At 39.2% G+C, this 16,375-nt stretch overlaps 1 protein-coding gene across 1 annotated transcript; it reads right to left on the bottom strand.

The window, feature by feature from the left end:
- Positions 1–1,079: 1,079 nt before the first annotated feature.
- On the bottom strand, positions 1,080–11,678 carry LOC109056040 (deleted in malignant brain tumors 1 protein-like). The gene is made up of 9 exons (XM_042776082.1): positions 11,577–11,678; positions 10,468–10,491; positions 8,308–8,331; positions 7,837–8,154; positions 7,340–7,645; positions 6,970–7,257; positions 2,073–2,393; positions 1,853–1,990; positions 1,080–1,713 (listed from the first exon to the last, which is right to left on the bottom strand). Exons 1-9 carry the CDS (start codon positions 11,605–11,607, stop codon positions 1,646–1,648), a joined length of 1,518 nt encoding a protein of 505 aa, XP_042632016.1. The 5' UTR covers positions 11,608–11,678; the 3' UTR covers positions 1,080–1,645.
- Positions 11,679–16,375: the final 4,697 nt, after the last annotated feature.

The raw sequence follows: 16,375 nt of genomic DNA, 5'->3' as shown, positions 1-16,375 counted from the left end.
AGGTAAAATGCTTTGTGTTACTCTCGATAATGGTGGTACATGGTAACTCAGGGAGAAGAATTTTTGAAAAACATTTTTATTTTTGTTTTCTTTGTGCATGTTTTTTTTTACTCTGGTTTTTGGTTGTTTTTGTTGAGTCATTGAGAAGATTTTTTGTATTTTAATGATGTACTTACTATGTTTCTGTGCCTTGACTTGGTAGTTACCTTGCTGTCTATGGAGGGTCAGAAAGCTCTTGGATTTCATCAAAAAATATCTTAATTTGTGTTCCGAAGATAAATAATGATCTTATGAGTTTGGAACGACATGAGAGTGGGTAATTAATGATAGAATTTTATTTTTTGGGTGAACTAACCCTTTAAGCTTGCTTTATATGTTTTTGCATGATTACAAGTAACTTTATATTGTTAATGTTATTTTGTATTGTCTTATTGTAAGATAGCCGATTGTTTCTTTTCATTTTGAGTCAATGTGAATTACAACATCAGTGCAGTAGCAAAATTCTTTATTTCAACCAGGCTGCTACTGTACAGTGTGTGGTGGGGGTAGGGTCATTAAGAGTAATATTAAATCAACCTTAAGCATTAATTTTGTTCCAAGAAAAGGAAAGATCTAACGTTAAAGTTTAATAATCAAAATAATCAATACAGATGCGAGAAAGTTCAAGACATTGATGCTTGCATATAGGTGTAGTGTTGTACACATGGTGCAATGCTTAGATAAAATGAATGTAGCTGTACATTTGAATATTAAGTCATTTCGGTCCAAGCCCCTTATTACAATTCTCAGGGCCAAATCTTCAGTAGAGCGATTTCTATCCAAATCATGTTGTAGAGACTTGAAAACTGTAACAAATGTATGCACTTTAACAAATAACTTGATATTTGTTTGTAATTTAATATTCTAATTAATGTTTAATATTTAATAGTTTATAGTAAATATTTTTGTAGATTACATATGCAGAAAAGGTTTGTGGGTAAAATGGATTGTTTTTATAACTTTTTAGTTAGAATTTTTCAATAATTTCCAATTATCTTAAATCAAACAAAAATGTGAAGAAATATTCAATACAGACAAAATGTTATAAACCATAAGACACAGCATTTTTTATTTTTTTCTAATACAACAATAGCCATCACTTATAAGTGGCCTATTAAAACAAGTGAAGCATAAAAGACATCAAACCATTTTGTTATTATTTGCAAGTGCCGGGTCAAAGAGGCAACAATAAAGAAGAGGCTTGTCTGTGCAGGCAGTCTTGTGCTGATGTACTCATATCTAATGCATAATTATAGATATACTAAAAGGTGGTTGGGTGGCTTAGTTTCAATAAAAGAAGGACTTGGACTAATGTGGAAGTATTGAGTTCTAAAACTTACACTGTTACAATGACCTCTCATATATCAAAAGATCCATGGAAATTAGATTTTTCAATTCATGACATATATCAATGTCATGCTTCAATTCATCTGTTTGGAGCCTCAATAATTGTAGTATTTTGAGTCCACTCAGTATTCATTTCAAAAGCTTTCATAAATATCATCATCAGATTTGTCTACCAGATTTTTTGTATCAGTAAAGTTCACATTGACAGTCATTTTCAGAGTCATCATGATCCATGTTTTTAATAATTAAATTCCAGGTTTTAATAATTAGCCCCATCATCTTCAATTTTCTTGTCACTGAATGCACCTGTACAAGAATGTGCTGGACCTAGTGACATTGCAATGAGTTGAAGGGACAAAATAAAGGACGTAGTTAAAAGACACAGAGAAGACAGTGACACTGGATGACAAGGAATGAAAGAGTTTAAAATACATTTTCTGTCTTTTATAAAATGCAACTCTGTTACCTTTTCTAAAGGAGCACTTCATATGAGTTTCCTTATTGCTTTGGTTTTGTCTTCTTTTCACCAGGAGCATGATTATGAGGGCAGACAATAAAAGCAGTGCAGCTGAAACCATAGCAATAATGACAGGAAGCAGGGAGGCTGAGAGAGACAGTTGTTTGAGTAAAACTTTCATTATCAGCAGTCCAGCTTATTTTTATACTCTTGTACAGTATATCAATACCTTTCAAAGTGATGACCAGCTGTTCAGAAGGAGATGAACGTAAGGTGCGTGAGGACACACTAACTTCATAAACACAACTGTATTTTCCTTCATCTGAATAATCTGCCTCAGGAAAGGAGAAGGAGGCAGAGTGATTGACAGCTGATTGACTCCTGGTAATATTTGATTCACTAATCAAGTAGAAGGAGCCTCCAGAATAATGAGATTCAGTGGAACAGATGATAGTGAAACCGTGGCCTCTGGTGATTACTGGTCCCTGAGACCCCACGTCAAACCATCCATCAGGAACACTGTGGGAAATGCTGGGCTGCTTCAAGTGCACTACAGGGACACATTTACAGTTCTTTCAGAAAGTATTCAGACCCCTTCTTTTTTTCTTTTTCTTTTTTCCATTTCCTTTTTTTTGCTCCACATGAATCTATATTACATAATGACAAAAAAAACTGATTTGTGATAAAAAAAAAAAAAGGTGCGCTCATTCAAAACAGTTGGGTTCGATCCTTCGGTGGCTGTGCTGATTAGCCTTTTTCGCAAAAATCAGAAATTATGTCAGCGCAGGGTAAAGTTAGTTCCTATACAGGCGCCCCATGCGATATGGCGGCCACGGCGGCACTTACACCGCTCGGCCTGGTACATTTGAGACCACTCCAGCACTGGCTTTAAGGCCGAGTCCCGAGGTGGGCGTGGAAGGGCGGCACTCACTGGGTCCAAGTTATACCGGCCTGTCGCCAAACCCTCACCCCGTGGTCAGATCGTGCGTTTCTCCGGGCAGGGGTGCCCCTAGAGCAGATCTCCAGGCATCCTGTGGTTTACACTGATGCCTCCACCACTGGCTGAGGGGCATGGACTGGCCTGCAGCTGCAGTGGCACATCAATTGCCTAGAGTTGTTAGCAGTGCGCCTTGCCTTGAACCGTCTCAATTTTCGCTTACGAGGCAAGCACGAGCTGGTACGAACGGAAAACACAGACACCGTGTCGTACGTCAACCGACAAGGTGGTCTGCGCTCCCGTCGCATGTCACAACTTCCCTGCCACCTCCTCCTTTGGAGTCAGAAGTTTCTGAGGTCACTTTGTGCCATTCACATTCCAGGCCTGCTCAACCATACAGCTGACGAGCTGTCTCGAGCAATGCTCCCGGGAGAATGGCGACTCCACCCCCGTATGGTCCAGCTGATTTGGAGTCATTTCAGAGCCGCTCAGGTAGACCTGTTTGCTTCTCCAGAGACCTCTCACTGCCAGTTGTTCTACTCCCTGACCAAGGGAACTCTCGGCATGGACGCACTGGCACACAGCTGGCCGTGGGGCTTACGCAAATACGCGTTTCCCCCAGTGAGCCTTCTCACACAGACACTGTGCAAAGTCCAGGAGGATGAGGAGCAGGTCTTGCTAGTGGCTCCATATTGGCCCACTCGGACCTGGTTCCCCCGAACTAGTGCCCCTCGCATCAGCCCCTCCTTGGCCGATTCCTTGATGGGGCACCGTTTGGCACCCACGTCCAGACCTTTGGAAACTCCACGTCTGGTCCCTGGACGGGACACAGAGGTTCTAGGTGACCTACCCCAGGAGATAGTGAACACCATCACTTCGGCAAGAGCATCGTCTACGATACATGCTCACGCCTTGAAGTGGAACCTGTTTGTCGAGTAGTGTTATTCGTGGGGATAGTCATGGCCTAGTGGTTAAAGAGTTTGACTCCTAACTCTAAGGTTGTGGGTTCGAGTCTCGGTCCGGCAATACCACGACTGAGGTGCCCTTGAGCAAGGCTCCGAACTCACAACTGCTCCCCGGGCGCTGCAGCATAAATGGCTACTCACTGCTCCGGGTGTGTGTTCACTGCTGTGTGAGTGCACTTTGGATGGGTTAAATGCAGAGTACAAATTCTAACTGGAGCTGGAGCAAAGGCTGTCTCCTTTCACCCTCAAAGTCCAGGTTGCCACTATTGCTGCATACCATCACCCCATGAATAGGAAGTCTTTAGGTAAGCATGACCTCGTCATCAGGTTCCTTAGAGGGGCCAGGAGGTTAAATCCTTCCCGGCCCCCTTGGTACCCTCTTGGGACCTGACTCTGGTGTTGAAATCACTACAGCAGGGCCCATTCGAGCCTTTGCATTCAGTTGAGCTAAAGTTTCTTTCATTGAAACTATGCTCCTGCTTGCACTGGCCTCCATCAAGAGTGTAGGGGACCTGCATGCATTTTCGGTCGACGATTCATGCCTAGAGTTTGGGCCGGTTGACTCCCAAGTAATCCTGAGGCCCCGTCCCGGCTACGTGCCCAAGGTTCCCACTACACCATTCAAAGACCAAGTGGTGAACCTGCAAGCGCTGCCCCTGGAGGAGGCAGACCCAGCCCTGGCTTTAATCTGTCCCGTCCGAGCATTGAGATGCTACGTAGACCGGACACAAAGCTTCAGGACCTCAGACCAGTTCTTTGTCTGTTACGGAGGCCGGCAGAAGGGGAATGCCGTCTCTAAGTAGAGGATGGCCCACTGGATTGTGGATACCATAACCCTGGCTTATCAGGCACAGGGTGTGCCCTGCCCGTTCAGGTTGTGAGCTCACTCAACTAGAAGTGTTGCATCCTACTGGGCGCTGACTCGTGGCGCCTCACTGACAGATATTTTTAGAGCTGCGGGCTGGGCGACCCCTAACACGTTCGCTAGATTCTATAGCCTTTGTGTAGAGCCAGTATTCACCTGTGTTCTCACCTCAAATGGGTAGTGGCACCGAGAGGCCCCGGTTAGTGTCGGCTTGCTAAAACTGCTCCAGAGTGTCCATACTGTAGACCCTGTTGAGTTCCTCCATCACCCTAGACAGCTGGACGTGGCGGAACGTCCGGCGCCAGGTCTTCATGATGAATCCATGAGAACCTTGGAAGACTGGGTTCCATATTGAGACCTAAGCGGTACGCGTATGCGTATAGTCCATGGTATAGCCTTAGAGCCGTGTTTCCCTGGCAGACTTCTGCCTTCCGCAGCATCCCGGTTCCAAGCGGAGCGTGTACATTTCCCCAGTGCTATCCAATCTCACCCAGTGAGGTAGTGCTTGGACAATTGACATGGTTAATTTTCACTTTGTTGGGGTAATTTTGTTTGTGTTGAGTATTTGCAGCTCGTTTCTGTGTTTGTGTTGTGAGTATTTGCAGCACGTTTCTTTACTTGCTTGTGTTATGAGCATTTGCAGCTTGTTTTTGTATTTTGTTGTGTTGCAAGTATTTGATATTTACGCAGGTCCTACCTCTTGCCTGATTGTAACCCTTCTTTTTAATGTTTTGTTTCTCTGATATTTTCCTATTTTTTATCTGCCATCTCTCTCTATCTATAGTCAATTTGCTAATATCCCCCCTGTGCACTCAAATTGAGCACTCTTTTCTCTCTATCAGGACAAGATACGCCCCCTTACTGCTGATTGGCTACAAGTGTGTTTTGGTACTCGGTCAGACAATGTGGTCAAAAGCGTTTTTCAAAAATCGCTTAGTACATGTTTAAGGAGCTGCGGGCCAGGTCACCACTACTTAGTTAATGTACATAGCGGAAACCCTGATTAATCCTCTGTTTACCAATAGATCCTTTCATTGAGACAGTGAGGGGGACGGATCGGGTCACTATGAATCTGGGGGGGTTGTGTCCCCCCCATCCCTAGTGCCATCTGCACGCCTGGGTACTGTACCCAGTGGAAACCCCCCAAAAGAGAACCGTACCATACAGTTACCATGCTGTGGCAAAGCGCCAAAAGTGTCATGTGGTCCCAGGCACCAAAACATTAGCAGCATATCATTTAAGTCCTGCAAGTCACAAGGTGGGGCCTCCATGGATTAGATTTGTTGGTCCAGCACACTGATGCTCAATCGGATTGAGATCTGGGGAATTTGGAGCTCAAGGCAACACCTTGAACTCTTTATGTTCCTCAATCCATTCCTGTGGCAGGATGCATTATCATGCTAAAAGAGGTCTAAAGAAATCTTTAGGTAGATGGTATGTGTCAAAGTAGCATCCACATGAACTCCAGGACCCAAGGTTTCCCAGCAGAACATTGCCTATAGCATAGCACTACCACTGCCAGCCAACCTTCTTCCAATAGTAATAAACAACTTACATGGATTAGGTCATCCACCAGATCTAAAACCTTCTTCGGTTAGTAATAAACAACTTACATGGATTAGGTCATCCACATAAAATTCAAGATCTGACTATTCACCTACTGCCTAATATATCACACCCCTTGAACAGGTACCATTGTGACAATATAATCAATGTTATTCACTTCACATGTCAGTGGTTTTAATGCTGTGGCTGTTTTATTTAATTTTTATGTGATTGGTTTTAATAAATTCAAAGGAACTGCCTGCAGACATCTTAAACAGGATTGTGGGGTACTGGTCAGGGATGGAAAGCTAAACACAGCAAAATATGGATATTCTTTGTGAAAACCTGGCCCAGAGCACTCAGGACCTCAGACTGGGCACATTTTGTTACATTATTCTCTTATTTAAATTAATTTGCAAACTTATCATAAATCTGTTTTATTATTATTATTATTATTATTATTATTATTATTATTATTATTATTGTTATTATTATTATTATTATTATGTCACTATAGGGTATGGACTGATGTGGAGAAAAAAAATTGCAGTAGGCTGAAACATAAAATTTGATGATGAATACTTTTGCAAGGCAGTGTATATGGTTCCAGAATTAGAAGAATAGGGCCCTCAGGTACAAAATGGCTTCAAGAACTGCATTTTTTCATGATCAATTTAATATCCATCAATTTTACATTGTGTTACAAATGGCAAAAATAAATAAATAAGTCATCAGTACATAACGAAATCACTCTCATTCAACTAATGCATTTAATATATGATGAAGGCAACGGGACAAGACTGAACGCACTCACCCACAGTGATGTTAACTCTGTTGCTCCAAGGTGACTTGATAGTGTTGTTTTGGTATGAGTAATGGCAGCTGTAGTTGCCCTGATGTGAGATGTCTACATTAAAAATGTTGAAAGTCACACTAGATACATGTTTCTGGAAAGATATAGATTGCCCGTTTATGAAGAGCTGGAATCCAGCTTTAGCATTGCATCTTGGTTTAGAAGTTGTGCATCTGAACTGGATATTTTCTCCATGAGAAAAAATTGAATGTGTGGAGGTCAGGGAAAGTGTGGGCATCTGCAGTTCACCTGCAAAATAAATCAATACATCATCTTTAATGGCTTAATATAATTTCCTCCAAAATAATGTGTTTCTAAGGATTTAGCTAACCTGAACAAACAACACCAGCATCTTTTCCATGATTACAGTCATGTGTTCCTACTTCACGGTGTGAACACTGTGTGAGGCTTTCCTCACTTCCCAAGCATTTGACATCATCAAGCCAGATTGATCCACTGCCTTGACCAAAAGTGGCATTATGAGGTGCACTGATGGCTGATCCACACTCTAACTGTCTGCACACCACAGCAGCATCTTCCATGTCCCAGTAATCTTCACACACCGTTCCCCAATGGTCATTATGATGAACCTCCAGTCTCCCACAGCATGAATCAGACCCATTTACCAACCTTGTGTCTGATAGATGCCATTAAAAATGAATTTACAATGTGAGTTGTTTTTTTTTTTTTTTGGGGGGGGGGGGGGGGGGGGGGGGGGGGGGGGGGGGGGTGGGGGGTTAGCTGTGTTTTGTATATGTGTGACAGTGTTAGGAGTCTCTGTTGTCTTATTTAGTTTTCTATTTCTGAGAAAATCAAATATGATTTTACCTTGTACACAGACAACACCTGCATCTTCAGAATGACCGCAGTTATGTTTTCCAATGGAAGAGTGGGAGCACTTTGTGAGGGATGATTCACGTCCTGTACATCCCACATCATCCAACCAGATCTCACCACTTCCCTGACCAAAATGAGCACTTCCGTGTGCAGTCACAGCTTTCCCACATCTCAACTGCCTGCACACCACAGAAGCGTCATTAATGTCCCAGTCGTCATCGCATACTGTCCCCCACACGCCATCAATAAAGATCTCAATTCTTCCAGAGCAGTTATTAGTACCATCTACCAGTCTAATGCTGTAATTTCCTAAAAAAATAAATAAATAAATAAATAAATAAATCCATTATGATACAACTGACATCTTACAACATGCAGACTTGCAAGCTAGCCAAAACTGACACTGTTCATATGTTATGTAACTAGAATGAGAACTGACTTTTAAATAAGCCTGTTACTTACCAGTTACAGAAGTAAGAGCACTGGCTGTTGAGATGAACAGTGACATTTAAAAACATTGTAGTCTTACAATTATAATAAAACAACAAACAAACAAACAATAGCACACATACAATATCGATAGCGATATAACAAAACGTATGCGATAGGGCTGTGCAAAAAATCGAATACGATTTTCATGCGCATCTCTTCAGTAAAGACGCTCCTGTAATTAGTAGTATATCTCCAGCACGTGCGTTAAGATCAGGGTTGCCAGGTTTTCACAACAAATCCTGCCCAGTTGCTTCTCAAAACTAGTCCAAAATTAGCCCAATCGCGTTTCCAGGAGGTTCCCAGATAAAAATTGCATCCCGGGGTTAAAACGTACGTTTTTTTGGCATGGTTGCCTTGGTAAAATTCTCATTTTAGGGGCTAAATATCACGTTATTGGTATTGGAGTCGCTTCAACCCGCGGACATGGAAAAACAACCGCAGACTTGGCAACACTGGTTCAGGTGGAGCGGCATTTACTACACAGAGCCGTAGTCCACCGACAAGCTACACAAAATCGCTTTCAAAATCGACAAAGAATCGCCTGCGATTTTTAAAATCGATTTTGTGTAGACTGTCGGTGAATTACGGCTCTGTGTAGTAAATGCCAACCAGTGTTGCCAAGTCTGTGGTTGTTTTTTTCGTGTTCGCGGGTTGAAGCGACCCCAATACCAATAACGTGATATTTAGCCCCTAAAATGTGAATATTACCAAGGGAACCATGCCAAAAAACGTACATTTTAACCCCGGGATGCAATTTTTGTCGGGGAACCTCCTGGAAACGCGATTGGGCTAGTTTTGGACTAGTTTTGAGAAGCAACTGGGTAGGATTTGTTGTGAAAACCTGGCAACCCTGATCTGAACGCACGTGCTGGAGATATACTACTAATTACAGGAGCGTCTTTACTGAAGAGATGCGCATGAAAATCGTATTCAATTTTTTGCACAGCCCTAGTATGCGACTGCATTTATTTATTTTTATTTATTTATTTTTTTTAGGGATGTTATATTGCACACCATTTTATTGATAAAAGGCCAACTGGATGGAAACAGTGTTGAGACAGCAAATTTTGAAAAACTTGATGGAAACTTGGCTTGTGTGCATGCTGCAGTGGTTTCTCATGACATAAACATGAAACGAAACTGCATATTTACACAGTCTGAATCAGGGTTGCCAGATCACAGAATTTTCAGCCCAAAGCAGACTCAAAGCCCACCTAAAAGTAATGAAAACTAGCTTTAAAAAATCCCACATCCAACAAAATTGGCAGCTGCTTGATTCCAATAAAGGGTCCAAAACGCGTATACGCGTTAATCGACTCCAGAGGGTTAAAATCGTATTTAGATGATTCTGGCTGCACATTTTTTATGTAGTATGTGCATATTTAATTAATTAATCTGCCTTTTTCTTTTTCCTTTTCAATTGCTTACTCATTCTGGTACTTTAAAAAATATATGTTTTACTCTTTGGTTTTAATTTCAAGCACTTTGGATGATGAATTGTTTAAAAATGTAAGCTAAAAAAGAAATATGATTTCACGATGTGATAAGCTGACAGCCATCCACACAATTCTTTTAACATTTTAGATTGTACACATCTTCATACAATAAATGAAAAATTATAATTTCTGATCTCAGTCAAGTAATTTTTCCCAAGACAAATAAGCTCAATTGTGCTGGAAAACCGCAACACTGGTCTGAATCATCCCTATCCTAAGGTGGCAGAGAAAACTCAATGTGCTGCAACTTAAGAAAACACATGCAACTGGAAAATTAAGAAACCATCTTCATCAGTTTGACAACGCATGTACTGCAAATACTCACAACACAACCAAATACTGAAACAAGCTCATTGTCAATATATTCTCCATATACACATACACTTTAGAAAAAAATAACAACCATTATAACATTTTGTAATTATACATACTAGAGCAGTTATAAGTCCCATCTACCAGTCTAATGCTATAAGTTCCTATAATTTTAATTTTCAATTTTTTTTTTAATTAAAAAAAAAAAAAAAAAAAAACTCCATCTTACAACATGCAGACTTGCAAACTAGCCAAAACTGTCACCGTTCATATGTTATGTAACTAGAATGAGAACTGACTTTTAAATAAGCCTGTTACTTACCAGTTACAGAAGTAAGAGCACTGGCTGTTGAGATGAAAAACAGTGACATTTAAAAACATTGTAGTCTTACAATTATAATAAAATAAAACAAACAATAGCACACACACTGTCTTAATGCAATTACAGACAGAGAGATAGGCCTAGATATGATTGCAATGTCTCAGTAATGACAAAACAGATGACTTCAAAACCAAAGTTTTACTACAAATACCATGGTTAAACTATGGTTAGTGTAGCAAAATTATATATACTTCCATGCCAGCTTTGTTTTTTCTTTAATGTTATATAATTACAATACAATATATTTATAAATTCTTCTTCTTCTTCTTTTTTGGCCATGTTTACCCTAAACATTGTTCATAATTAAACATTAAACTAATCCTATTAAAAAATATAATAATAATAATAATAATAATAACAATAATAATAATAATAGCTGCCCTCAAGAATAAGCATATTAACAGCTGCATATTATTGTATGTATGTACATGTTTATTTATTACTTTTTATTATCCTGAACTGTCCTGACCAAGAAGCTTTTGTGCCCAAGACAAGAAATTACGATTGTATCTTTTTTCTGTCTCTTCTGGCGTGAGAAGTAAAAATAAATAAATAAACAAATAAATAAAATATTATATGTATATATATATATATATATATATATATATATATATATATATATATATATATAATGTATATATATACATATAATGTTATATATGTATAATGTAAGCTTACCGTTTATATCATGTTAGCTTACTGATCAGGCAGTTTTCATAAAGCAGCTAATAGAACAGTTAAATTGTTGGTGAAAGTCTTTTCAAAATCAACCATGTTTGCTCAAATGTCTCAGTAATTAATGTGTCTCAGTTTAAAGTTTTATGTTTACCAAAAAACATAACCTGCTAGCTCACTGAATACCTGAGAGATGACAGATTAACAGGCTACTTTATTCAGAGGAATAGTTAGATGGCAAAACCAGCAACTACAGTTCCTAATCTGCTAAAATGACGTGAGGGATTAAAATAATGTTTCATTGTGAAATATTAATCTTTAAACTCCTTCTGACGTTAAAAATAGGAAGTGCAAATATTGAAAAGTGAATTTACCCAATATCAAAGTGAGAAGAGGTCTTGGCATTGTGATCCTTGCGTTGTTTATACATAGATGTATAATTCAGTTTCTTTCAAAACAGCAGAACACACTCATTCACTCCCCCTTTTAAACTTAAAAAAAAAAAAAATGCAAAGATAACAACATGCAACATCCTTTTTTTTTTTACCCAGCCTATTTCTGTGGTCTTCATGAAAATGTTAACTCAACAAATTCTTCTTTAAAGAATTGCATTCTACAGTTATATTCCACAATGAGATGACAATCTGAAGCAGTATTTAACCCTTTTACCTAAGATTACCAAAACATCTTGCATTTACATATACATTTAGCAGACACTTTTATCCACAGTATATTAATAAGGAATCCAAGCAAATCATTTTAAGGAATTAAATACAGGAGAAGTGCTAACCATACAAAGTTTCAAATACTATACTATAAACATAATAAAGAAAGAGAGACATTCAGAAATGGTGAAAAAAAATGGATTGAGAGAGAGAGAGCGAGAGAGAGAGAAAGAGAAAGAAAGAGAGACTTCCTTGAGCAGCAGCAAGAAAATGAGCAATGAGTAAGTGTCCAGCAGGTGGTAATCAAATCCGTAAACGAAATTCCACAAAACAAGTGAAATAAATAAATAAATAAAAATCTAATTATCATGCAAAGTGATAAAATGGCTTCTCTTCCCTGAAAACGATACAATGAAGAATGTAAATATTTAACTTCAACACAAAAACAAAACAAAAGATGAACAGGTATCCAAATTTCAGCATTTGTTGCAAAGGTCAATCCTACCAAAATGGCGGCAATGCCCCAGCATGCAATGCAGCGTGACATCACATTCTCTGTACTAAAATGAGACTGTAATGATTCAGGGCAATCTCAAACAATTTGAAATGGACTTCCTCCAAATTAAAGGAAAAGCTCAGCTGAACAAGATCAGCCCTAATACACTAAAACAAGCAGAAGACACCTCCATCTCCACCCATCAAGCTACAAATGAAGAATACAGGGCAGGCCCGTAGCCAGCTATGAGGTCACAGAGGTCCGGACATCTGTAAATTTTTCATGTTAAGAAATAAAATGTGTTCTCTGAATGACGAACTTGCTTTTTAGAACTCCTCATATGACTGTTTGCATATTTAGACAGACACTGGCGGAGTGAATGAGGCTTGAGAGAGTTGTGAGTGAGGGCGCGGCCGCGGGCGCAGTCTCCACTGTGTTGTCAGATCTAGCTATTATAAGCATCTTTGGACTTTGGACTTTTCCACTTAATTTGACACTTTAGAAAGTTAACAAAGTGGGAAGTTGTAGTTTAGGTTTAGCGATATATTTACCTCATCTTATCTTATTTGCAGAAGATTTGAAAATATTTTGGTTAATTTTATTTATTTTATGTTTTTTTATTTCATAGCAATATCTGGCAACACTGATCACTGACACTTAAACTGACTGTAATCAAAAAAGCCCATGAACAGGTCATTGCTAACAGGATACCACATTCGGTAAAGCAAATGCAAAAATAAATAAATAAATAAATATCATGATATTATCTGTTAGAAACTCTATCAAAACTAGGGATGCATCGATCCGATACTCAGGATCAGTATCGTCTCCGATACTGTCAGAACAACTTGATGATGTAACAGAAACTATGGATTCTCTCTTTTCTAGCATTTTAAATACAGTTGTTCCTTTACGCTTAAGGAAGGTTAAAGAAAACAGTCTGGCACCATGGTATAATGAGCACACTCGCACCCTATAAAGAGGAGCCCGGAAAATGGAGCGCAGCTGGAGGAAAATAAAATTAGAGGTATTTCGTATTGCTTGGAGGGAAAGTAACCTATCCTACAGAAAAGCATTAAAAACTGCTAGATCTGATTACTTTTCGTCTCTTTTAGAAGAAAACAAACATAATCCCAGGTATTTATTCAATACAGTGGCTAAATTATCGAAAAATAAAGCATCAACAAGTGTTGACATTTCCCAACATCACAGCAGTAATGACTTTATGAACTACTTTACTTCTAAAATCGATACTATAAGAGATAAAATTGTAACCATGCAGCCGTCAGCTACAGTATCGCATCAGACAGTGCACTATAGATTCCCTGAGGAACAGTTCCACTCATTCTCTAATAGGACAGGAAGAATTGTATAAATTTGTAAAATCATCTAAACCAGCAACATGTATGTTAGACCCTATTCCATCTAAGCTCCTAAAATAGGTGCTTCCAGAAGTCATAGATCCTCTTCTGACTATTATTAACTCTTCATTGTTATTAGGGTATGTCCCCAAAACCTTCAAACCGGCTGTTATTAAGCCTTTTATCAAAAAAAAAAAAAACAACTTGACCCCAAAGAACTAGTTATTTATAGACCGATCTCGAATATCCCTTTTCTGTCCAAGATACTAGAAAAGGTAGTACCCTTACAATTATATTCCTTCTTAGAGAAAAATATATCTGTGAGGTATCTGTGAGAATTTCCAGTCAGGATTTAGACCGTATCATAGTACTGAGACCACTCTCCTTAGAGTTACAAATGATCTGCTCTTATCATCTGATCGTGGTTGTATCTCTCTATTAGTGCTATTGGATCTTAGTGCTGCATTCGACACTATTGACCACACCATTCTTTTGCATTTAAATCGTACTTATATGACCTCCATCAATTCATAGCAGTGAATGGAGAAGTATCATATCAAACACAAGTGCAGTATGGAGTACCTCAAGGCTCAGTACTAGGGCCGTTACTCTTCATGCTTTACATGTTACCCTTGGGAAATATCATCAGGAAACACGGTGTTAGCTTTCACTGTTATGCTGATGATACTCAGCTCTATATTTCTTCGCGGCCCGGCGAAACATACCAATTTGAAAAACTAATGGAATGCATAGTCGATATAAAAAACTGGATGATGAATAATTTCTTACTGCTAAATTCTGAAAAAACAGAGGTGTTAATTATAGAACCTAAAAGCTCTGCATGTAATAACCTAGAATGCTGTCTAAGACTTGATGGCTGGTCTGTCAATTCTTCGTCATCAGTTAGGAAGCTAGGTGTGCTATTTGATAGCAATCTTTCCTTAGAAAGCCACGTTTCTAGAATTTGTAAAACTGCATTTTTCCATCTCAAAAATATATCTAAATTACGGCCTATGCTCTCAATGTCAAATGCAGAAATGTTAATCCATGCGTTTATGACCTCAAGCTTAGATTATTGTAATGCTTTATTGGGTGGTTGTTCTGCACGCATAGTAAACAAACTCCAGTTAGTCCAAAATCCAGCAGCTAGAGTTCTTACTAGAACCAGGAAGTATGATCATATTAGCCTGGTTCTGTCAACACTGCACTGGCTCCCTATCAAACATCGTATAGATTTTAAAATCTTGCTTATTACTTATAAAGCCCTGAATGGTTTAGCACCTCAGTATTTGAACGAGCTCTTGTTATATTATAGTCCTCCACGTCCGTTGCATTCTCAAAACTCTGGTAATTTGATAATACCTAGAATATCAAAGTCAACTGCGGGCGACAGATCCTTTTCCTATTTAGAGTCTAAACTCTGGAATAACCTACCTAACATTGTTCGGGAGGCAGACACACTCTTGCAGTTTAAATCTAGATTAAAGACCTATCTCTTTAACCTGGCTTACACATAACACACTAATATGCTTCTAATATCCAAATCCATTAAAGGATTTTTAGGCTGCAATAATTAGGTAAACTGGAACCGGGAACACTTCCCATAACACCTGATGTACTTGCTACATCATTAGAAGAATGGCATCTATGCTAATATTAGTCTGTTTCACTCTCTTATTCCAAGGTCACCGCTACCACCAGATCCAGTCTGTATCCAAGTCAGAGGGTCACTGCAGTCACCCGGATCCAGTACGTATCCAGAACAGATGTTGGATCAGCACCTAGAAAGAACCTCTACAGCCTTGATAGACAGCGGAGACCAGGACAACTAGAGCCCCAGAGACAGATCCCCTGTAAAGACCTTGTCTCAGATGACCACCGGGACAAGATCACAGGAAACAGATGATTCTTCTGCACAATCTGACTTTGCTGAAGCCTGGAATTGACCTGCTGGTTCCGTCTGGTCAGAGGAGAACTGGCCCCCCGACTGAGCCTGGTTTCTCCCAAGGTTTTTTCTCCATTCTGTCACCGATGGAGTTTTGGTTCCTTGCCGCTGTCGCTTCTGGCTTGCTTAGTTGTGTACACTTCATTTACAGCAATATCATTGACTTGACTGCAAATTATTGTACAGATACTATTTAAACTGAATTGAGATGCATGATAACATCACTGAACTCAATGATGAACTGCCTTTAACTGTCATTTTGCATTACTGACACACTGTTTTCCTAATTAATGTTGTTCAGTTGCTTTGATGCAATCTTTTTTTGTTTAAAGCGCTATCTAAATAAAGGTGACTTGACTTGACTGTCATTTTCTGCGGATCGGGTATCGGTCAGATGAGACCGATCAAAATCCAATATTGTGCGTATACTATTCTGTGTTATTGTGGAGCCCCACAAAAAGCACAAAAACATTATAAAGCACCAAAAAGTTTTCGTGCACTATATTTCAAGTGTTCTGAAGCTGTGCCATAGTTCAATGTGATGTACAGATGAATATTTAAGTCATTAAATTCAAGTTCACATAAACTCTTCTTTCCGCTGTGACTGTCTGTCATCCTCCATTCAGCAATCAAACTTTATGTTGCGTTCGGTTACTACAGTCAAAAAGATTGAAACTCTCTTCAAGAGCGCACAGTAACTGAGGTT

Source organism: Cyprinus carpio, chromosome A19 (assembly GCF_018340385.1).
Source record: "Cyprinus carpio isolate SPL01 chromosome A19, ASM1834038v1, whole genome shotgun sequence".
NCBI classification, from domain to species: Eukaryota; Metazoa; Chordata; class Actinopteri; order Cypriniformes; family Cyprinidae; genus Cyprinus; species Cyprinus carpio.
This window is presented reverse-complemented; position numbering and strand designations above follow the sequence as displayed.